At 42.2% G+C, this 25,000-nt stretch overlaps 1 protein-coding gene across 3 annotated transcripts in view; it reads left to right on the top strand.

Moving 5' to 3' along the window:
- Positions 1 to 25,000, top strand: part of MYB (MYB proto-oncogene, transcription factor) — a 557,504-nt gene that overhangs the window by 229,406 nt on the left and 303,098 nt on the right. For all 3 annotated transcript variants that reach the window (XM_044076310.1, XM_044076317.1, XM_044076323.1), the window contains exon 6: positions 15,073 to 15,307. In XM_044076310.1, coding sequence (XP_043932245.1) covers positions 15,073 to 15,307 — 235 coding nt within the window. The remainder of the gene's footprint in view (positions 1 to 15,072; positions 15,308 to 25,000) is intronic.

Here is a 25,000-nt window from a genome sequence, read left to right on the forward strand (position 1 = left end):
ATACCATGGTCCAGACACCACTTGTTTCAGCATGTTAGGCCCTTTTGGAGAATTTGGAAGTCAGCTGGAATTTTTATGACACCTCCAAGCTTGCATTCATGTGCAAATTTGGTCAGCCACAGATAGGTCCTTGTCATCAGGTTTGATGTATCAGAGGAGTAAATATAGCATAGAAGTGACTCAAGTACTGATCTTTGAGGAACACCACTAGTAACAACCCTTTTTGATGAGAATGTGCCCCGATAAGAATGGATTAGATTTTGGGGACAAGGCAGTTTGCCAACCAGCAGGTAACCTGGGGGGGGGGGTTACATTTAGTTTGATTAGCTTGTTAATAATGCCAGAATATGAAATTAAAGGCCTTGGCCAGGTCAAGATAAGCACTGTGTGACCCAATGACTTCTTCAAAGAGGTCTACCAAGTTTAGGAGTCAGGATGTACCCTTAATAAACCCCAAACTAGTTTGGGTCAGGGGATTGTAGACAGCAGAAATCCTTGTAAATAAATTTCATAATGATGTATTCAAGTTATTTTACACAGAAGGCTGCTAAGGCTTATTATGTGCCTATATTTTCCAGGTTCAGTGGTGGGTCCTCCCTCTTGGAATAAGATGAATAAAGCAGATACTCTTCATATTGATCACTGCTGCAGTAGCCTTAGCTATATAGGTTGTGTCTTCCATAGGATAAAACAGATGTCCAGCATTCAAATGCTTCAGGGCACCTTCCATGCTCTCAGTCATTCAGCTTGAGCTGAGCTGACTAAAAAGACAGTTTTGGGTGCCAGTCCATTTCCAGTTTTCCTGCCATCTTATAATATGTTCCTCTGAGGCACCTGAGGATCAATGGCTGGCTTTTACTGTTCCTTTACTGGACAGCTAAGTTCCCTTTGGGGGAAAAACCTTCCATTAAAAAAGAAAAACAAAATTTAAAAAAAAAATGGTTGTTGAATAACATTTTTCTATTCAGGAAAGTTATTTTAAAGCTAGGAGTTTGTGTTTTAACGGACTGTCACAAGTCTGTTTTGTACTTTTAAATGAGACAGATGCTTTTTTCTGTCAGTTTAACAATTGTTCAAAGTGACTGAAAAAACTTTTTTTTTCTGTGGCGAAATTGTGCTTATTTTACATGCTATGATGACAGAGTGATTTAAATTGCTCTTTAGTGTGCTTTTTTTCCTGAAAAAAGTGACTTCTAAAGACTTGATTTTTACTGGCTTTTGCTTCTTATTTTCCACAGGAAATAAGCACCTTTTAGCAAACTCTTGGTCCCATGGTCAGTTCTTCTAGCCACAAAAAGAAATAGTTAAGCAAATAGCCTTTACCATCATAGGAGACTAGAAGTTTGCCTCATCTACAGATGGGTGACTCTGCTGTGGCAATTAGCTATATATCAGGCCACTCATATTTTACCCTGGATACATCTGCTGTAGCACCTGCAGTCACTCTAGTCTGGGGATTAGCCAAGTCCTCTGCAGCTGTTGTGTCCCCTCAGTGGTCAAATGAAAGCCACTCTTGTCAGTCCTGGGAGAAGGAACAGGGAAGGGTTCCCTGTTTTGTCAGAATGTTGTGTCCATCCCTGGGTAAGCTACAGCCTCCATTATTCTTGTCAAAAAGAAACAGAAAACTAAACATGCATCTATTCCTCCTGAAGTTTCCTTGGACAGGAGTAGTTTACTGGGTTTGACTCTGGGCTTAATCTAGGCTGTTGATCCTTATAAAGTAGTTTCTGGTAAAAGAAAGAAGGTTACCTCTTTTCCTGAAGAGATTCAAGATTCTGAATCTGGACTGGAAGATGAAGGGACAGTTATTTTCTCCTCAGATTTTTCATTCAGACTCTGAGGAGAGCTCAGTTTCTGATCCTCCCTGTGGGTTTCTCTTTCTCTGAGATGGTTTCCAGAATGTGCCAGTGTTTTAAGCCATTCCTCCAGTTCTATCAACTTTGGAGGATGTGTGTGTTATTGATTGCAATTTTACTGATGGTTAGTTCCCCCTAAAATGCAGAAAGGATGTATAAAGTTCCTCAATCTTTGCAGGTTTTTATGCAGTCTTCCCAAACCTGACCCAGCAGCTGTAGTGTTAGTTGATCCTACTGCTGCTAAATATTTGGTTAATTCCAATCCTATTCTTTCTGATAAGATGTGGGGCCAGATTCAATAAAGCCTTACACTAAGTGTACATGGTATGTATTCAGGAACATCCCTACCACATTTTTCTGCTTTCTAGTAACTCAGAAAGTTTGCACTAGGTGTACATGTACTCTACACTTTGTGGTAACCTTTATGAATCCCTGTTAATATTTAAAGCTGCAAGAAAATCAGTAGGAAAACTAAAATTAGGAGGAAAAGGGTGTGAGTTATTCCTGTGTTGTCTGTTCACTTGTGTTCATTCAGAACAGTGTACACTTTGTGTAGGTGTTATTGAATCATGGGGGGGGGGGGATGGGTATGTTGAAGTACGGAGAAAAAGTGTATGCTTCTGCAATTTGATTTGTAGAATTTTGAGATGTCAGGCTCATAATTAGTTTGTTCTGACTAATTGTGAATGTATGAGGAATGTTTTATCTTCAGTTTCTCCTTGTGAGGAAAAATCTGCTTTAAATAATTTAATCAATTTTATTATACAAATCACCACTCATTGTTTACAGTCAGTTGATACTTCTTCAAGGGTTATAGTAATCGGAACTGTTGCCTGGCTGCATTCTCAGAACCTCCCAGATGAAGTTAAAACTGAGATTTTAAATACTCCTTTGGCTAGAGATTAGTTTTTGGCCCCACTGCTGCAGACGTGATGAAGTATGATGAAAGGGGTAAGCTGATACAGGGAATTCCTAAGATTTCTCATCTCTCTTTTTCAAAGTTTTCCAAGGAATTCTCGAACTCCTCATCCAGTATGGCAAAATAAATAAATACATATTCCAAATTCATGTAAACAAAGGTTTAAGAAGAAATGGCAAGGATATCCCAAAAAGAATTCTGGAACCTCACAAAACCAAGGATAGTTCAAGTCAGAATGACTGTTTAAGGGAGTTCCCCTGCTCAGTTTAGTAAAGTTTGTTATCCCTAACCCTGGAGTGAGGGAGCAGTGCAGTATCCAGGCTGACACCCTACTGGGACATCTGGGCTTTACAGCTGCTGTGATCTTCATGATGCTGTTCGCACTTCTGAGGTTACAAGTGTTTCAGTGGACTTTGATGTGCCATTGGTTGCAGAGCCACTACACGGTCTAGGATCTTTTCCTTATGTAAGAAGCACATTGCCAGGCTCTGGAGTAGTTGGCATTTGCCACTAATCTCAGATGGGTCTTCATTCTTGCACCTATACCCATCACAGATCCTAATGATGTTTACTTCACTTGCAGGGTTGGGAGCACACCTCATCTCCGGCACAGTTATAGGAATGTGGCCCTACCTGGAATGGGGGAAAGGGGGTGACTCTGCATTGTATAGGGCTGTAATTAGTTTTTTCTGGTCCTCAGATGCTTAGAAGAGAAAACAACCATCTCATGTTTAACATTCATGGAGACATATGGTCATACCTTCTCTGCAGAGACGTGGTGCATGCCTTACTGTCTAGGTCCTGATGTAGATCCTCTGATTTGCTTAGAACTTTTCACTGGAGTGCTACAAGGGATTAAAGTTGCAAGGAACAATTCCCACCAAGATTTTCCTTTGTCAAGTGGAAGATGTTCTACATTGGGTTGTAAAGGCACCCAGTGCTATTCAAGACTGTTAGTTTACTGTCATCCATATGTATCTCGTGTACTTGTACAGTTTAGGCTTCAGATATTCCACTGCTTTGGTACTTGTGTTATTTGGATTATAAACAAGCAATGCATTATCAATCAGTTCCTTAAATAAAGTGTTGCATTTCCACCCATAATTGAACACTTTCTCTTCCTGGAATATGAATTTTGACTGAAAATTTTGATCCAATGTTGTCAGTCTTAATTTTATTCTTGACAGATGGGGTTTGCTTCCAATATCGAAACCGACTGGGCATTACTCCATCTCGCGTCAGCCAAAAACTCTCAAGTTTTACCTCCACCCAGAATCCCTCTCTTTCAGAACATGATGTGGAGAGGCTAGTGAATAAAATTTTATGGGCTAGAGGGCTTTCAGGCCCACTTTCTGTTCTGACCCCTTTGGGTCATGGTACCAAAACTTCCTTTACTCCACTAACTACTGCTCCTCTATCCTCCTCTGAGGTGTTAGAGTCCTCTGTTCCAGATTTCCCAGTGCCGACTGTTCCGGCTCTGGAGTTCGCTTCTTCGGAGCCAGTAGTTACCCTGAGCTCTTCGGTTATTTCTGAATGAGAGACCTTCTAGAGCTGTAGCTACCCTGTCAGTTCTTGGGGTCGGGTTTTGACTCCAGGTATTTTGGAGCTGACCCTGCTCCTCGGAGCGTCTGCTCAAGTTAGTTTGGCTACGGCTTCAGTCTTGAGGGTCAGGTTTAGGGGGCAGGGATTGACCCCGGTTCCGTGGAAGTCTTTTTCAGTTCTGGGCTCCCTTCCCTCTTCAGGGGAGCCGGCCTTTGAGGCTCTGCATTGGGCCCTCTCTCATGCAGAGACTCAGTTGGTGCCTTCCTCCTCGGAACAGGTACCCCCCTCCAGTTCAGTTATTCCTCCTGCCTATCCATTAGAACAGTGGGTGCTAAAGCCTCAGATGTCACAGGCTCAAGTACTGTCATCTTTTGATACCTCCGCAGATTATTCCCCTGAGGAGGTACTTCAGAAGAAGTGTAAGAGGAAGCACTTGGATTCTCCCCAGGAATCGTCACTGAGGACACAGATTTCAATGAGGGGGAAGGGTCCATCTCCTGAAGATGTCTTATTTGGAGACATCCTGGAAATTTTAAAACAGGGGTGGCTGGAAGTCCTGAAACCCTTGCTCTGAGGAATCTGTTTACCTGCAGGCTTTTGGCATCCATCTGTCTACCTCTTGGGTATCACCACCTGCTGATGAACTCATTCAGTTACTTTCACAGTGGGCTTGGAAGGCTCCAGACGCCATCGAGCCCATCTCCGAAAGACCTGATAAGATGCTTTCCTCTTCTGAAGATAAGCAGTTTTGGGCCAAAGGGTTAGCTGTAGCTGATGTGGTCTTTGTGGTCTTTGCGGCCGCCACTAAAAAGGAACTTGCTGACAAGAGTTCCTCTGTCCAGCTGCCCAACATGGAGTCTCGGGCTATGGACAGATTTGGGAAGCGGGTCACGCTTCATCGACCTTCACCATAAGGTCCTTGAATTTTTTGGCATATTTCACCAGACTACAACAGGATCTGATTAAGGAGTTGTCAGACACTTTGGCTGTAGCTGAGGGAGTCCAAGAGAAAGTGGCTTCCCAGTTGTCCACCCTGGAGTTTGTGTCCAATTCATCCATGAGACTGATCGCTCATACAGCCAAAGGGAAGTCTAGAGCAGCAGGTACAGGCATAGGCATAAGGAGATAAGTCTGGATGCACCTATGTGACTTTGCGGAACCATTCAAGTCTTCTTTCGTCAATGCTTCTTTTGACAAAACTTCTTTGTTTGCCCCTAAAGTAAAAGAGACTTTATCCAGGTGTGAGAAGGATGGTAAGAGCCTTTCTACAGTAGGCATACATTTCTCCCCCCCCCCCCCCAAAGGTCATTTTTTTAAGAACCAGAGGAGTGGTGAAAAAGATGTGGTTCAAGAAATCCCAAGGGCCTTTCCAAGAGAGATGTGGAGGGAGTTCCCTCAGGGGCAGGGGAGGGACCAAAAAGGTAGACACCGCCCTCGTAGCAGAGGTGGTCCACAAAACCAGGGTTTCAGAGATTCCTTTCCAAGGATGCCCTTTCAGAGTTCCTAAAGGGATGTCCAATTGTCTTCCTCTGGAGGCAGTTGGGGGATTCTTATCCTTGCACCTAAATGCCTGGCTAAACTTAACAACAGATTCCTGGGTGTAACAGATCATATCCAGAGGCTATATCATTTCCTTTTTTCAACCACCCCACACACAAGAAATTCCCTGATGATCCACCCAATCAGAGGGATTGAGCAGTGCAAGAAATTCAGAAATTGCTGGACAAAAGGGTCATCCATAAGGTCTCACCATGCCAAGAAAGATCCGGAACCTACTCAAGATTCTTTTTAGTGCCAAAAAAGACAGGGGACTGGAGACCCATTTTGGATCTCAGTGTACTGAACAAATCTGTTTGGCAAACAAAGTTCCAGATGGTCGTGGTACAGTCTTTTCTCCCCTTTCTGAAGAAAGACGACTGGATGTGCTCAGTAGACCTTCAGGATGCATATTACTAAGTAAAGATGGCTAAACACTCCATAAAAATAATTCCGCTGCTGGCTGGGAGCCAGTCATTACCAATTCAGAGTGCTGCCCTTTGGACTCAGCACAGCCCCCAGGGTGTTCACCAAATGCATGGCAGTAGTAGCAGCTCACTTGAAAATGCAAGGATTCTGAGTGTTTCAGTACTTGGTTGACTGGCTCATAACCACTTCGACCAGGCATCAGTTAATAGTAGCCAGAGAGATCCTCAACATCTGTTTCCACCTAGGGATTATGGTAAATCTAGAAAAGTCACATTTAACCCCAACACAAAATTTAGAATTCATAGGGGCAGTACTGAATACTCAAAACAACAATAACATCCCTTCCTCCAGAGCAACATCAGAGAATTGTGGTTCAAGTTCAAAAGTTAATCTGCAGAAAGAAGGTTTCTGCTTGAGTAGTCTTGCAAGCTCTAGGATCCATCGCAACTTCTATAACTTTAGTACCGTTAACCAGGTTACATATGAGAATTCTACAGTTGCTGCTAGCTTCCCAGTGGTCTGTCCTTCACCACCTGCTAACAGATCAAGTCCTGATCACCAACCATTGCAAAATGGATCTTCTTTGGTGGAAACATTCCAAACAAATTCTTCATGGTTGTCCCTTTGTTTTTCTGGAATCCAGGGCCATAGTGATCATGGACACCTTCCAGATGTATGGGGCGGGGACATTTATTTGGGCAAGACCGTCCAAGGCACTTGGTTCCCATTGGAGGCCAACGCGCACATCAGTGTCCTGGAGATAAGAGCGGTGCTTCTTGCATTGCAGACCTTTTAAGACAACTTTTCCTCAGGGGGATATTGCAATTCAAATAGTATGTCAGTGGTTTGGTACATCAACAAGCAGGGATGAACCAAGTCTTATCCACTTTGTCGAGAAGCCGTTAGAGTGTGGTAGTGGGCAAAATCTTTTAACCGCTTTCTACTTGCAATGCACATTCCGGTTTGTTCCAGTGTGATTGCAGACAAGCTGAGCAGATGTATCCTTCAGCCTTATGAGTGGTCTGTCAATCTAGAAGTGGCGAAAATTATATTTCATCATTGGGGTAAACATTGCTTCAACCTGTTTGCGTCTCCCCTAAACAATAAGTGCAGCAATTACTTCACCCTGATTCCTCCTCCAGGAAAGTCACCCAGAGATGCTCTCCTTCACAGTTGCCCCCCTGGTCTCCTGTATGCTTTTCCCTGATACCTCTAATTTCCAAATTTTTACAGAAAGCACTCAGGTTGAAAAGCACAGTAATCCTCATTGCACCCTTTTGACCTCAACAGATTTGGTTTGCCCTTTCTTTGGCATTACCTGATTTGACAACCCTGGAATCTGGACCCGGTTCCAGAACTTCTGTCCCATCCAGACAGTCTTGTTCACCCAAAAGTTTGAACCTCAAACTAATTGCATGGTTCCTCCAGTTCCATTAGTTGCCAGGCGTCCTAATACTTTATCTCTAGTACACCACATCCTCTTGTCAACTCATAAACCTTCCACTCGAACAATATACTCCAGTAAGTGGAAGAGATTTACCATTTAGTCACGTGAAAACCAAATTGACCCCTTTTCTGCTTCCATAGAGCATATGTTAGACTTTTTAGCCTCTCTGTTCAATGCTGGAGCTTCTCCTTCCAACATCAGATTACAATTGGCTGGTATATCTAACTTTCACAATGGTTTTGAAGAACGTTCTTTAGCCTCTTATAGATTTTGTAAATTGTTCCTAAAAGGCACGCTTTTGTTAAAAGCCCCGTTTAAAGATCCCAGTCCTCCTTGGGACCTGAACTTAGTACTTCAGGCAGTAATACATTCTCCCTTTCAACCCTGTGTGGAATGTGATCTGAAGTTTGTATCTTGGAAGACACTGTTTTTGTTAGCCAGTACTTATGCCAGGAGGATTTCAGAGATCCAGGCCTTATCCTCTGAACTTCCTCACCTAATTTTCTAACAATAGGGTATCTTTACGAACGAACCTTTCCTTTTTACCAGTGTAATCACTTCCAGGCAAAGATCCTAAATCTTCTAGACTTTATTGCATATTTCGAATATACAAATATCCTCCCATTGTTTCATTGTGAATTGCTTATCCAGTCTCTCTTCCCAATCCTTTCTAAGCTCCTCTGATTGATTCTTAGAATTATCATGCAATATTTTACATGCTTTACTAATTACTTTTCTAATAGCAGCTTCTGTTCTAGATTCTATTAAAAACTCTACCAGTGCTGGTCTTTCATTCAGGAGCCCCCTATTTCTTTCTTTTTGCCTATACATTATCTGTCCTTCATAGGGAAGACGATCTCTAACCTGCAGTCCAAATAAATTCTTGGCCTCTTCCCATTCAGTTACCTTTCCCTTTCTAGTTATTTGCTCCCAATACCTAGATTCCTATGCCAGTTTTCGCCAATAAATTCTGGCCCCCTCTGGCCTGTTGTATGAATCCCTGATGATAGTCACCCCATTAGTAAAATTTATGTTCTCCATTCTCGTGCTGGTTTGGTTCTTGGAATACTCTGTTATTTTATGAATATAATACTCTATGATTTTTGTTTTTAAGAGTCTGCATCCAAAATCCCAATCTCTCCTTATTTCTTGAGCTTCCTCCCTGTATCAGCATCATTCCTTTCCACTTTGAATTATAGTTTTCTGCTTGTGCTATGTATAAAAGCCTTACCTGTCTTACTGTAAAATACCCCCTCAAATTGGGGAATCCTAGTCAGCCTTGTTCTGTTGGAAGAATCAGCTTATCCTACTTGACCCTTGCTGTCTTCCCTTCCCAGATAAAATCCTTCCAAGTCTTTTTTAATTGCTGTCCACAGCTTCTCCTCTGGTTGATAAAAATATGCCTGACCTGTGTATAAGACTAAAGGGACCAAAACATTTTAATGGCTTGTATCTTAGTATCTACATCCAACAAAGCTTCCAGTTTCTCAGTTTTGTATTATCTTCTGCTTAGTCTGTTCCCACATATCCTTAACTGCCACAACAGAGTAATTTCTAATCCATACTCTTAAATACTTCATTTTATCATGTCCACATAAATATGGATATTGTTGGACCAATTACTGTGTGGGTAAATAATTTATCACTACTGCCTTTCTTTTAGTTTCATTAATTTTGTATCCCGAGAATATTTGAAATTAAAATGTTCCACAACACTGTAATGTCCCTTTCTGGTTTTGTCCTGTATAAAATAGTATCATCTACAAATAGAGCCATCTTTTCCTGACTACCATACCAGTTATATCCTTGAATTTCTGAGTCCCTTAATTTCTTTGCCAGTGCTTCTAAATATAATGTAAACAACAAAAAGGAAAATGGACATCCCTGCCTGGTTCCTCTACTCAAGCATAAATTATTGAAGAGGACCCTACCCACTTTTTATTTGCACCTCCGATTCCCTCATATATTCTTCTAATCAACCTTATAATTGCACCAGGGAAAGCAAATGCTTCCATTGCCCTGCTCCTGAAGTCCCGGTCTACTCTGTCGAATGCTTTCTCTGCATCGAGGCCTACCAATAAAAGTGGTATTTTCTTACATTCTGCTTCCCTTTGGATCATCAATGTTCTGTTAATATTGTCAAATGTTTGCCTCCCCTCCACCAAACTACACTGATCCATATATATCAATTTTGGTATCACTTTTGTCATTATTTTACCCATTACAGACATAAACACTTTATATTCATGGCTTAGTACTGAAATACGTCTGTATGAAGCTGGAGCTGATGGATCTTTTCCCTCTTTAGGTATTACAGTTACCACTGCCTTCTTCCAGGATACTGGTACTTCTTCTCTTAAAATACTGTTAAACAAAGCCTTCCAGGTCTTTATCAGTTTTTTCCTTCCTAACTTCCAAACTTCCACAGGAAAACCATTTGTTCCTGGGGACTTTCCTGTAGATTGGTTACATATCACCATTTATCTCATCTCCTCCTATCCTGTTAGTAATTGAGCTTCCTCTACCTCTAACCTTGGCATATTTAATTCTTCCATAAACATTTCCATTTGTACCTTTTTTTGATTTCTATATTTCTCTGCTTTATACAAACATTGATAACATTTCCAAAATATTTCTAATACTTCTGTAGGGTCTGTTGTTATCTTCTTTGTTTTAGGCTCCTTAAGCTTGGTGACAGCCTTTTCCACTTTCTGTTGCCTGAGCTGTTGTGCTAAAAGTTTTTGTGCTCTACAATTATTATAAAAAAACAGTTGCTTAACAGCAATCTTTCTAAACTTGTATATATTATTGAGGTAATCCCTTATTTTCTGTTAAGCATTCTGCAGTTGCTCCTTTTCTTCTGAGAGATTCACTGTATTTTGCAATACTTTTAACATTTGTCAATGACTCTAAATAATTCTTGTTACTATTTAACCATACATCCCTTTCTTTTATTTCCACCTTAGTTTTAAACCCCAGTTTAATTTTATCCCACTCCCTAGTTATGTTTTCAGAAGAAAATTCTAGCTTCTCTAGTAGCCCCTGAATTAATTCCAAACCCATTCCTAGAATTCTTCTCTTTTCAACCGCTAGGTGGGAAATTGCCAGTCTGTCATTTTTATTTCATTATCCTGTCTTTTTATTTTAGTTGTTATTGGCGTTTGATCTGAAATAGTTATTGGATGTTTATCAAAACTTTCAATTAAATGCACATATTCCTGTGAAATGTAAGTTCTGTCTAGCCTAGCCCAGTTTTTGTATCTTGAGAAATATGTAAATTCACTCTGAACTCCTAATACTGAATTCACATCTTACATGCTAAATATTTTCATAGATTTCTTCAAATATGTACCTTCCATTGTTATATTTTCCCGTCTAGAACCCCCAGACACATCTTCGCTGTTGCAAACCAAATTCAAGTCTACACCTATAAGTGATATTCCTTGCTGAAAAATTATTATTTCTCCCATAATGTTTTTAAGCTCCATTATAGGAGTTTTAGGGGGGGATGTAAATGCATGCCAGTGTAATCCTCCTCCCTAGCCAGTAGCCCCTTAGTACTATGTATCCTCCATTATTATCTTTTTTTACCTTTTCTATCACTGTTGGAGCTCCTCTTGCAGTTAATCTAAGTACTCTTCTTTTCCTTTGCTCCAGATATTCTGCTGAATAACCATCAAGAAAACCTTTCTTTATCAAATTCACATTTTCAGTTCTTTCCAGGTATGCCTCCTGTAGCATAGCTATTTGCACTCTATATTTTTTAATATAGTTCACTACGCTTTCTTTTTTATATTTATCTGTAGGACCATTCAGATTGAAAGACATTACAGAAAGCATCATTTTCTTATCTAGTTATTATTACTACCTTTTATGTATAACTGTATTTTGTTAAATTTCTAGTTCCAACTTTTATGTTACATGTATATACTGTTTGGCTGGGTGGTCTTTTTTATACAGCCGTTTCTTGTCATATCCACTTGTGCCTATGCCACATCTTACATAACTTTTTGATTTTTTGAAATCCCTTAAGCTGAACAACCCCCCCCCCCAAAAAAAACCTCCTAAACCCTATTAATTTAATAATAACACACAAAAGTATGTACATCTTCAAATATTGATGTTTTTGCTTCCTAATAAGAACGTAGGTTCTAAGTTGATAGCTACACAGACAGACTAAAGATGACCAAAAAGAAAGGTTAGTCATGCTAAGACACATGGTACAGCCTGTGCTACTAGTAAGTGCTATTTGATTTTGTATGCCTTTATAGCTCTGCCAGTTGAGGAAGCACTTGAATGCTTTCAGTAAACACTTTCTCCAAGCCATTTCTTGTTATCAAATTGTCTTCTAGTGACATGCAAACTAGATACAAGACTGTAAAGGGTACCTTGTTTATCCGAAAAAAAAGCCTTACAATATTCAGTATTCTCTTTCATTTACATGGTTTTTAACAAACTTGTTACTGGATAACGCCTAGGGTTTTAGCTCAGTGATTTCCTCATACAAGCATGGGAAAAAGCATATAGATTTTTATTTTGTCATACTCTTAACCAGACCCTTCCACTCTCCCCCATCTCCTCCCCTCCTCCTTTTTTTTCATTGCAGTACCTACATTTTTAAAACTGATCAAAGAAAAAGAAAGAGAAGTGTGGAAATGAAAAAAAAGAAAGCAGATGTTTATATTAGTATCGCCATTCCATTAAAAAAAACTGAGAAAACTTACTAAGTCTAATTGGTTTTGCATTATCTTTAAAGCTGCCACACCTGGGAAACTCCCTGGTTGTTTTCAGGGAACATTATGTCCTAGCCAATTTCTCTGTTCTTTTTTTTTTCTTTACCCTCAGCCAGTCCCCTTCCACCAGACTGTCTCCAGTTTCTCTTTATCAGACTGTCTTCATGGAGACATATAGATCAGCTGCAGAAATCCTACTTGGTATACATACATGCAGTTGCTAGAAAAAGCCTCATATTATTGAAATTCTTTTTAATTTACTTGCTGTCACTGTTAAAACAAATAAAGCAAAGGTCCTTAATCAGTCATTTCCCCATGCAAGAATGAAAAAAAGTACATTAACTTTGTCATGCCTTTTTAACCAGGCTTCCCCCCTCCTTTTTTTATCATTGCATTGCTTATATTTGTCAAAACTGTACAAGAAGAAAAAGAGAAGGGAGAAAAAGAGCAACACGTGTTTACAATCCCCATTATATTTAAAATGGTATACAAAGAAAACCACGCACCACAAATACAGTACTATTAAGAAAAGTTTTCTTTACATACAGTTAGCGTTTTCCCCTCCCTTCCCCTCCCCAAAGCATTTTCCAAGCATTAATGACATGAAGTAGGGCATATACCTTAGAGTCTCCCACATATCAAACAAATTTTGAAAGTCCAGTATTTTATAGATTTTCTTGTTCTGTCATTTCACGAATATAATTATTGTATTGTAATTCCACATTAAGGTACTGATTTTATTACTGTTCTCCATCACCCAAATCATGTCTCTGCTTAATTTCCAACATACTCTCAATTCTACTAGTCAGCTGTCATGCTACCTTCCTTCTCTCCAACATTTTCCATTGAAATACTGGAAAAGGTTTCACAAGTACGTCTCTCTGTGATCTTTATTACCAGAAGAGCAAGAAGCAGAATCTCCATCTGTTTCACAGCTCATTATTTTTTGACAAACTTTTGTATTTCCTCCTTATCATGCACTTCATCAAAAATGATTTTGCCCCTCCAGGAAAGAATACCTTGAAGACAGCTGGATACAGCAGTTTGAATCTCACACCTGTGTCTTGACATTTTCTGAATAGTGGGATGAATTTACATCTCTTTTGCCTAGTGTACAATGAGTAATCATTCTCCACAAATACTTTGCTGTCTCTCACTTTCAGTATTTTGTCCTTCGTCCACAGCTTTGTTAGAATCAACTCTTTCTGCTGGTAGGATTGCATCCTTACTATTATAGGTCTAGATTGCTTTCTTATGGCTAGGTTTGGAGCATACACACGATGTGCCCGTTCAACTACTAGTTCCTGCTTTGGAATACCAGTCCAATTGCATATTTGAGGTTCATAAAATTAATGCAGTTTGTTTCTTCCACTTCTTTGGTATAGCTAAAAATCCCAGGTTTTCCCTACGTGCTTCGTCTTCTACTTCTATTATTTTTTAGCAGTCTCATATTCAGCCAGCCTTTTCTTCATTTCGACCTCTGATTTTTGCAGCTTTATCATCTCATCTAAGTATCTGTTTAAAGCTTCTTCCATTTGCTCCAGCCCTTTGTTGTTCGTGTTGATATAATCTACCAGAGTTTAGTTTAGTTTAACCAGATCTGTATGCAGTTGCCATGTATCTTCCTGTAGGTTATTGGAAGACATGTCTGAAGGTTGCATTAGTTTTTGCTGAACAGCTGCAGAACTCTCCCTTGGCAGTGTTTCTTTTTCACTTTTTGTAGCTGATTTTTTCCAGGTCTTCTGTTTCTTTATTCCTGGCATCCAGGCAGTGTACTTACTAGTTACTGAAATTTACCCATAAAAACAAGTCTACTGGCCTTCTCTGCTCAGTTTCTGCTTTCACACTGGGAGAGCTAGAAACAAGCTGTTAATCGGTGTGCAGCCATCTTGGAAGTCCAGTGTAGTTTTCCTCTCCTTGACTTTTTGAGTTTTTCTTTTAAGTCAAAAAATCATATACGGGTATATAGCTTGCAAACAATATTAGGGCATTTTTTTTTTTTATTTGCAGAAGCATGTTCACTTAGTGGTTGGAGTTGAACTAGTGGTCTCCAAGGCTTGACATGTCTGTGTAATCAACATGTTAAGTCACTGTATAGGTTGGCACATATTGTGTAGAGTGTTCTGCAAGGAAAAACAGTACCAACCTGTTATTAGTGGACTGCAAGGAAAAACAGTACCAACCTGTTATTAGTGGACTGGATCAACTTTATTTGATTAATCAAGGAGGATCCATTTGTAGATCAGCAGGCTATTTTTTTCTATTCATATATTTGAATATGTTATGCAGTGTAAGCAAATGTGTGATTTTTCATTATTGTAACAGTCCTTTTATATATTTTGTTATAGAGTTTCTCTGATTCTGTTCAGCTTGTGTCTTGTAAAAATATTCTGAATGGTATTTTCAAAGAAAAGGTTCAAAACATTAATAGCTGTGAAGCAGTATCAAGCAGATAATTTACGTAGTTGGCTTATGGCTTCCAGTTCATTTTCTAAACAGTGCTGTGATAGTTTGTAAGAGAAAAAGCTATCGCATTATGTTGTAATAATTTGTAAAAAGATCTTGTTTGTTAACCCACCCAGTTTTAGTTTGTTTTCTGTTTCTGTGAAGGACTGATAATGCCATCAAGAACCACTGGAATTCCACAATGCGACGAAAGGTTGAACAAGAGGGTTATCTACAGGACTCTCCCAAAGCCAGTCAGCCATTAGTAACGTCAAATTTTCCAAAGAACAATCATGCTGTCAGTTTCAGTCACACTTCATCCTCTGTGCATCTTCCAGCAAACCAGCATGTGATGAACAGTGACAACTATCATTACTACCACGTGACCGAAGCACAAAGTGTAAGCTGCCTTAAACAACTCTTTTAGTCATTGTAGGGTAAAACAGAGCCTATCTTTCCAAGCAGCATGCAGATGTACAGGTAGTTTATTTTCAGAGAGAGATGGAAGGGCAAGAAATGGGTAACTTTTTTAATGCAAATGTAACGAGTTATATTTAGTGTAGTTAGACTACAGCAGTTGGGCTTATGTGCCTAAAATCTTCAGGTGCTGATGTGGTGATTCCTTTAGCGTGCTGTACAGTAATTAGGTGAATGAAGGGAATGCTTGCCTTGCACAGTAGAGATGTTTGTGCATATGTGTGTGCATTACAAGCCAGATTGTGTTGATGTACCAAGACATAAACTTGCAGAGCTGGTCACTCTATTGATGGTCCTAAGCTGAACTTCCTAAAGCATGTCACTTGTAGAGACTTTCATTGAAAGGAGTAGTTGCTTTGAAGAGGAGTATTAGTAACAGAACTGTCAGAGCTATCAAACTATTTCCTTCCAGAGACAGAAGACACAAAATCTTGAAAAATTTATTGGCTTTCAGTGGTTTTATAAAAAGCACAGGATGGCATAGGTTATTAGAGATGCTTGCTACTTTCTTCCTAACTTATGGGCAATACTATGTTAATCAAGACTTGTTTGACCTAAATCAAAAGCATTCAGCCTATTTTAATGCACTAAGACTGGCTTGATGTTAGGAGGGGTCTGCTTTGATATTTTTATGTCTAACACAGTCATGAGTCTTTCCTGAGAGAGAGAGAACTTAACTAACAGAACCACTTCTGTTTCAGTATGGAATTTTGTTTCACAAATTTTCTGGAATTATTACTGTTTATGAAGGTTATAACTCTTTGAACCTCAGACTTTCTTTGCAACTTTACTTGCCTTTTGTTGCTGACCATGTTAGTCTGAGTGAGTTGAGCCCATTAATAGCAGAGGTGAGATCTCCATTGCATTTATGAAAATACAGAAAAATATCCGTAAACAAAAAGTCATAAATTACAGATGCAGCATATCTACATAAGATCTTCTTTATATGATGTAACATACCTGTACTGATTGAGTCAAAATAATTAAGAAAAATGTTAATGGTGAGAAGATCATGAAAACAATATATAGTCATTGCTTGAAAACAGTTTTGTAGTTTATATTGTACATTTATTGCTGTGTGCAGATTTAAGAAACAGAAAAGTAGTACAAGAAATGTAACTTGTCATGTTTATAACTGAATTGCTATAAAATGCATTCATTTTCCATAAGGCAGGGGTTGTTTGAGAACTTATCCCTCTTTTATGCCTACAGTGGTTTCAGAGTTTACCTTAAGCCAGTCTGAAAATCTCCTTGTATTCTTTTCAGAACCTAAGCAGGGAGAAAGAATTCTTCATAGTCCTGATGTCCACAGAAAGCTCATATGCTACTTGGATAATACAAAATGCTTCAGAAAAGCCAATAAGCTATTTTTTTGCTATGAATGTAAGAAAAAAGGACAATCCGTGTCAAAGCAGAGACTTTCCAGATGGTTGTCTCATTCTATTTCTTCTGCAATTCCCAAGATATCAAGTAATTTCTAGGCAGAGTTAGGGGTCACTCTGCCAGGGCCTTGACCTTCTCTGTGTTTTTTTGGAAATTGGTGGACTCTGTAGGAAATTCTCTAGAGGCATCAATTTGGTCCTTTATACATATCACAAAGCGCGACGGACTGGATTCTTTCTGGGTCCAGAATAGGCTCTTGTAGGACTATTCTCCAGGGCTTCCTGGATTCCTGAATTCCTTCCTTTGGTAATTTACCCAAGTGGCTTAGGCTACTGCAGTAGTGACCTAATACTGAACATAGTACAGTTGTGTAAGAAAACCTAGCGTAACAACTGGTGTTCTAATAGGTCACCAATGCAGCAGCCATCCCCTCCCTCCACCCTCCCCTTCTGGAAACATTGTTAGGTTGTGGATGTATATACTCGTGTGTGTGTGTGTGTGTGTGTGTGTGTGTGTGTGTGTGTGTGTGTGTGTGTGTGTGTGTGTACAGTAGATATAAAAAGTTTACACACCCTTGTTAAAATCACAGGTTTTTGTGATATAAAAAATGAGACCACAATAAATTCAAAACTTTTCCCACCTTTAGTGCGGCCTGTAACCTGTACAATTCAATTGAAAACAAAAACAAGTCTGTTAGGGGAAAAAATATAAAAAATAAAAAACATACAATACGCTGGTTGCATAAGTGCGCACACCCTTAAACTAATACTTTGTTGTATGTGCACACCCTTAAACTCCTACTTCATTGAAGTCCCTTTTGATTTAATTACAGCATTCAGTCTTCTTGGGTACACACCTGCCATCAATTAGCGAGACTCTGATTAACCCCAAATAAAGTTCAGCTGTCTTAGTAGGATTTCCCTGATATTTACTCAGTTGCCTGCTACAATAAATGCCATGGTTTGGAAAGAGCATGTAAAGCATCAGAGATCTCATTGTTGAAAGGTATTAGTCAGGAGAATGGTACAAAAATATTTCCACAGCATTGGATATACCATAGAACACAGTGAAGACAGTCATCAAAAAGTGGAGAAAATATAGGACAACAGTCACTTTGCAAAGAACTGGACGTCCCTCCAAAACTGATGAAAAGATGATGAAAACTGGTCAGTGAGGCTGCCAAGAGACCTACAGCAACACTGAAGGAGCTGCAGGAATTTCTGGCAAGTACTGGTTGTGTACTACATGTGACAACAATGTCCCATATTCTCCATATGTCTGGACTATGGGGTAGGGTTGCAAGACGGAAGCCTTTTCTTACACAGAAAAACATCCAGGCTTGGCTAAAATTTGCAAAACAATACATCGTCTCCCCAAAGCATGTGGGAAAATGTGATGTTATGTAGTCCTATCTCGCCTACATTCTTAGCCGTGGTTTCGGAGCCGAGTATTGGCTCCGACTCGGCCGATTTTACTAGCTCAAAGTCTTTCATTGGCTAGGCTAAGCAGGTATCCCATGGTGCACCGCTCCATATCCCCAGATCCCGTTTGCCACTCGTGTAGCTCGGATGTGGTCTCGCTTGGCTGTGGCTAAGTACCCTCTTTTTCTTGTCTTAAGAAAAAGTTTTGATTCATATCAAAAGCTATTTTCATAGCTATTTGTCTAAGATTGTCTAAGTTTTGTTGAGGTTGTGATCGTGTGATTGTTGTGTGGTATCCCACTGACTGTTCCCTCAGGCTAGGCCCGTTTCAGTTAGAGGGCCTAGTTCTCCTCATATTGCCTTCTGTGTGAGTACGGTCTAGACCGTTTAAGTTAGAGGCTTGGGCTATTCCCTTTCCTTGTGGGTTTCAATCCCTTGTTGAGAGTTTGTATTTGCTCTTTAGTGTGTGTTTGGTCACTGTTTAGTGTTGGTCACTGTTTAGCGTTTGTTCCCGTGTTTTGTAGTGTGAGCGCCTGTGTGTTCTTCTCAGACTTGGATTTTGCCTTTTGGCGTAGTAGTGAAGATGTCTAAAGATCCCAAGGAGCACAAACCTTCGGGTTTCAAAAAGTGCTCTAAATGTGGGTACAAAATGTCCATTACCGACGGGCATTCCATTTGTGTCTATTACCTGGAAGCCATCCATCTGCAGGAATCCTGCAGTTTTTGTCATGCGTTCAGTCCTAGAGTTCTCCAAGAGAGAAAGAATAAGCTAATCTTAAAGGGACTCTTGAAACTCTCTTTTGAAGAGGCTATGGATTCGTCTTCCAGTGGAAAAATCAAAATCTGGCAAGTCAAAAAATAGATCCCTGGCTCTGTCAACTTCATCGGAGCCTCCGGAGAAAATCTCAAAAACTGCATCGACCTCCTCGGCTCCACTGTCCTCAGGGCTGCAGGAAGTGTCTGTATTGACGGAACCGGTGTTGGCTCCAATTTTATTGGAACCTCTTAGGAGCTGATTGCCCAGTCTCAGACCAGTTTCTCCTGAGAGGAGATCCCATTCTCCCTCCCTGTTTTCCAAATCCTCCAGGGCCCTTTCGGATGTGGATGTTGATAGGGTGGTTCAGAAGCTCCTCCAGTCACCGGTTTTGGCAAAATTGTTTTCAGCTCCGGCCCAGTCTGCTCCGGACCCCATCCTGACCCCTTCTTCGATCATTCCTCCTCCAAGCGCATCTCTGTCTTCGGAGCCGGAGTGTTCCACGCCGTGTGATGTTCCTAGGCCGGCTCGATGCACCCTTTGGCTCCATTGGCACCGGCATCGGCTCCGACCCCGTCGGCTCCGTCCTCGGGGTTTGGGACTCGGAATTCTTCGGTCGGGCCCGAGGGGGACTTTTCGGGGCTTTTTTCGGTCCCGAGCCTCCCTCTCGGTGCCTCGGCTCGGGAAACTCAGACCCTCGTCAAGGCCTCGGAGGCTGGTCACTCCTCGGATTCGGAGGGACCGGCCTTCGAGGCTATGCGGACCATGCTGGCCAGATCGTCAGCTACATCAGGCGGGTCGGTCACTCTGTCCCCCACCACTCCGATGAGAGCTTCTGATCACCACCCATCCATGGACAGCAGAGCACCAGGGCCTAGGGATACCCCCACGAGTAGTCCCCAAATTTCTGAGGGTCCCTCAGAGTTCGTGCCTGAGGAGCCCCCCAGAAAGAAAACATGCAAGAGGAAGCACATAGACTCCCAGGATGAGTCTCTCACCTCTGATACTGACCTCGAGTAATCGGAGGCGTCCCCCAAGTCATCCTCTGATGATGTTTCCTTCTCCGATATCCTGGAGATACTGAAACAGAGAGGTGACTGGCCGTCCAAAGCCCCTTCTGAGGAGGAGTCAGTATTCCTTAAGGCTTTTGGTGCTCAGCCCTCCGCCTCCTGGGTGTCTCCACCCTTCGACAAACTCCTTGATCTGATTTGTTGAAGAGTGTGGGAAAACCCGGATTCTTGGGAGCCCGTGCCCCGGCGTCCCAACAAGTTTCAAAGAGTTTCTGTCTAAGGAGTCCCAGTAGATGCCATGGTGGTGGCGGCAGCCACTCAGAAGGAAGTAACAGAGTCTTCTTCATCCGTCCATCCTCTTAACAAGGAGTCTAGGACCATGGATCAGTACGGGAAGCGTACCCTCTCGTCAGCAACCTTTACCTAACGGTCGCTGAATTACCTGTCTCACTTCACTCGGCTCCAGAGAGATCTCCTCAGGGAGTTAGGGGATACCCTTGCGGGTAACTTCCATGAGGCGGTGGCTCAGACGGTTAATGGCCAGGTCTCTACCCTCAACTCCATTGTTAACTCACCCATGCATTTCATTTCGTATGCAGCCGAGAGAGCGAGTAGGGCAGCAAGCTCAGGGGTTGCCCTTAGAAGGCAAGCCTGGCTGCGTCTGTGTCACTTTGCGGAGGCCTTCAAGTCTTCCTTCACTGACGCCCCCTTTGATGGTTCTTCTTTGTTTGGGACCAAAGTGAAAGACACCCTCACCAGGTGTGAGCAAGAGGGAAAGACCTTGTCTGCCGTAGGGGTCAGTTTTTCCCTTCCTTCTAGGCCTTATCCCAAGGCCCAGCGGGGGGGGGGGGGGGTGTGGTTCAAGAAATCACAGAGGTTTTTTTCCTGCTGCACAGGGTGAACCCCCCCCTCCAAAGGCAGGGGAGGGGGAGGTTATTCAGGGAGACGTCGCCCCAGAGGCAGAGGGGGCCCCCACAATTCGGGAGACCAGGATTCCTTTCGTGGCTCTCCCTACTCTCGTTCCTGAGGGAGTGCCCGGCTGTGCTTATCTGGAGCCAGTCGGGGGTCGAATTTTGTTATATCCGGAAGCCTGGGAAAGCATTACCCAGGACCGATGGGTATTACGGATAATTTCCGGAGGTTATCTCATTCCATTTACATCAGACCCCCCCCCCCCCGACAGTCAGAAAAATCCCAGACGTTCCACCCAGTCAAAGGGATCAAGCAGCCTCAGAGGTCTCAAAGCTGCTAGAAAAAGGAGCCATCCAGCGTGTCCCCTCAGACCAAATCGGATTAGGGACTTACTCAAGATTCTTTTTGGTGCCGAAAAGAACAGGGGACCTGAGATCCATATTAGATCTCAGCCAACTGAACAACTATGTACACAAGTCCAAGTTCCGTATGGTCACACTACAATCGATTCTCCCATTGTTGGGAGAGGAGTTATGGATGTGCTCCATCGACCTCAAGGATACTTACTACCATGTGAAAATGGACAGGGCATCCAGGAAGCACCTACGCTTCCAGCTGGGAGCCAGTCATTTCCAGTTTCAAGCCCTGCCCTTTGGTCTCACCACAGCCCCCAGGGTGTTCACCAAGTGTATGGCGGTAGTGACAGCTCACTTGAGACGTCAGGGATTCCAAGTGTTTCCGTATCTGGACGACTGGCTCCTTACCGCCCCCACCAGGCATCAACTAGTTCAAACCAGGGATGCTACCATCACTCTGTCACCAGTTGGGTATAACAATAAATTGGGAAAAAATCTGCTTTATTGCTCTCGCAGTGTGTCACCTTTATAGGAGCAGAATTAGACACCATTCGAATGTGAGCATTTTTACCGCAGGAAAGGATCAGAGTCTTAAAACAACAGCTACATATGCTGATGCCCCTGAGACAAGCGAAGGCAAGATGGGTTCTCCAACTCCTAGGGACCATGGCAGCAACAATCATATTGGTCCCTCTAGCGAGATTGCACATGAGAATTCTCCAATGGCTCCTCTTTGTTCAATGGTCTCTCCAAAGACTTCCACTGTCTCACCCCATTTTGCTCACGGACAGATGCAAGCAGGACCTCGGTTGGTGGCTATGCACCAACAATTACAGGGGAAGGCCGTTCGTTCCACCCATCCCAGTTGTCATGGTGACCATGGATGGCTCCCAGATGGGGTGGGGGTGGGGGGCATTATCTTGGCATGACAATCCAAGGCACGTGGCAAGAGCACGAGATACATCTGCATATAAACGTATAAACGTCCTAGAGATGAGGGCAGTGCTACTTGCGTTGCAGGCACTTCAGAGTGTTCTTCCTCTAGGGACGATTGCGATACACTCAGACAACATGTCAGTAGTGTGGTATCTAAACAAGCAAGGGGGAACCAGGTCTTACCCTCTGTGCAGAGAGGCCATGCGAGTATGGCATTGGGCAGTAACTTCCCAACGGTTTCTGGTGACAACGCACATTCCAGGGAAGTCCAACGTGATTGCGGACAGGCTAAGCAGTGCTATTCTGATGCGTTACGAGTGGTCCCTGAATCGCCTGGTTGCAGAGCGAATCTTCAGCAGATGGGGTCAGCCTTGCTGCAACCTTTTTGCCAGCCCCCTCAATGCGAAATGCAGCAACTACTTCATGCTGATCCCCCCACTGGGGGAGTCATCCAGGGACGCTCTGGTTCACGATTGGCCCTCCGGTCTGCTTTATGCTTTCTCTCCGTTTCCCTTGCTGTCAAAGGTGATTCAGAAAGCGCAATCCTTATGAAGCAGAATCATTCTGATTGCTCCACACTGGCCTCACCAAGTTTGGTTCCCCTTTCTTCAGCAATTCATGGTGGACATTTCTTGGACTCTGGACCCTCAACCAGATTTACTGACACACATGTCAGGACAATTCCACCCCTCCCTGATGACCCTCTGGTTGACAGCCTGGCTACTCCACTTCCATCGTTAGTCAAACTTCATAATTTCTCACCAGAAGTGGTTCATATATTATCGTCCTCTCATAAACCATCCACTAGAAAGATTTATTCTAGTAAATGGAAAAGGTTTTCTATCGGGGCACATACCAGAGGCATTGATCCTTACACAGCTCCAATCGCTTCAGTCCTGGAGTTTTTGTCTGTGATTTTCCATCAGGGTTCCGGATCAGCCACCGTCAAAGTTAACTGGTAGCAATCTCTAATTTTCATGTAGCGAATGAGCCTAGTCTCATGGCGCAAAGACCATGCAAGACGTTCCTGAAGGGTACTCTGTTGCTCCGTCCCCCGGTGTCCGAACCAATCATGCCCTGGGATCTCAATTCTGTTTTACAAGCCCTTACTGTACCACCTTTCGAGCCTGTAGCTACCTGCGAATTGAAATTCTTGACCTGGAAAACAGCCTTCTTAACAGCAATCACTTCAGCAAGGCGAGTTTCAGAAATTCAAGCCCTCTCTATCAAACCTCCATACTTAATCTTCCATAAGGACAGGGTCTCTCTTAGACCAAACCCTTCGTTCCTTCCTAAAGTAGCTTCTGTGTTTAATCTAAATCAATCCATTGAGTTGCCTGTTTTCTTTCCCCACTTTTCTAACAAGGCAGAATTTAGATTTCACCAGTTGGATGTACTCGGACAATTGCGCTTCTGTCTGCACCAAACAAAAGATATCCGGAAGTCTGACCAACTTTTTGTTTCCTTTTCGGAAAACTGAATGGGGTCCCCGGTCTCCAGGGTCACCCCATCTAGATGGATATCTAGTTGTATCTCTTTCATCTATCAAGCAGGAGGTAAAGATCTGCCATTTCCGGTCAAGGCTCACTCTACTCGGGCTGTTTCCACATCTACAGCCTATCAAGCTAGATTGTCAATGGATGATATATGTGCTGCAGCTACTTGGGCTCCTCCTCACACATTTGTTTCTCATTACAAATTGGACATGGTGTCCAGGGTCAGATCTTCCTTTGGCTCCACAGTTCTCAGGAGTATTTTCCTATGACCCACCCAGGATGTAGGTGCTAGGGACGCTGTCCCACGGGTAAGAATGTAGGCGAGATAGGACTACATAACATCAAGAAGTTATGTACTCACCATAACGTTCGATGTATGTAGTCCATGTCGCCTCACATTCTTACTTACCCTCCCACCTTCCCCCTTCCTGGAAGATTTGGCGGTTAGGTTGTTATCTGCAGAGTTCCCTTGCTTAGCGTATTTTTTGCCTGTATGTGATGTGTGCATGGAGTACAAATGAGTTTCGCAGCAAACTAGATCTGGGAATATGGAGCAGTGCACCATGGGATACCTGCTTAGCCCAGCCAATGAAAGACTTCAAGCTAGTAAAATCGGCCGAGTTGGAGCCGATATTCGGCTCCGACCCCACGGGTAAGAATGTGGGGCGAGATAGACTACATACATCGAATGTTATGATGAGTACTACATAACTTCTTGTTATGGTCTGATGAGACCAAGATTGAACTTTCTGGCCACAATTCCAAAAGATACATTTGTCGCAAAAACAACACTTCGCATCACTAAAAGAGCACCTTCTCCATGGTGAAGCATGGTGGCAGTATCATGCTTTGGGTTTGCTTTTCTTCAGCTGGAACTGGGGCTTTAGTCAAGGTGGAGGGAATTATGAACAGTTACAAATACCAGTCACTTTTGGCCCAAAACCTTCAGGCATCTGCTAAAAAGCTGAAGATGAACAGGAATTTCACCATTCAGCATAACAATGACCCCAAGCATATATCCGCATCAGCAAAAGAATGGCTTCACCAGAAGAAAATTAAAGTTTTGGAATAGCCCAGCCAGAGCCCAGACCTAAATCCAATAGAAAATCTGTGGGGTGACCTGAAGAGGGCTGTGCACAAGAGATGCCATCGCAATCTGACAGATTTGGAGCAGTATTGCAAGGAAGAGTTGGCAAATGTTGTTAAGTCAAGATGTGCCATGCTGATAGACTCCTAACCAAGAAGACTGAATGCTGTAATTAAATCAAAATGTGCTTCAACAAAGTATTAGTTTAAGGGTATGCACACACAACAAAGTTTTAGTTTAAGGGTGTACACACTTATGCAA

The sequence above is a fragment of the Protopterus annectens genome, chromosome 1.part1 (genome assembly GCF_019279795.1).
Source record: "Protopterus annectens isolate FY-2018-M chromosome 1.part1, PAN1.0, whole genome shotgun sequence".
Taxonomy (NCBI): Eukaryota; Metazoa; Chordata; order Ceratodontiformes; family Protopteridae; genus Protopterus; species Protopterus annectens.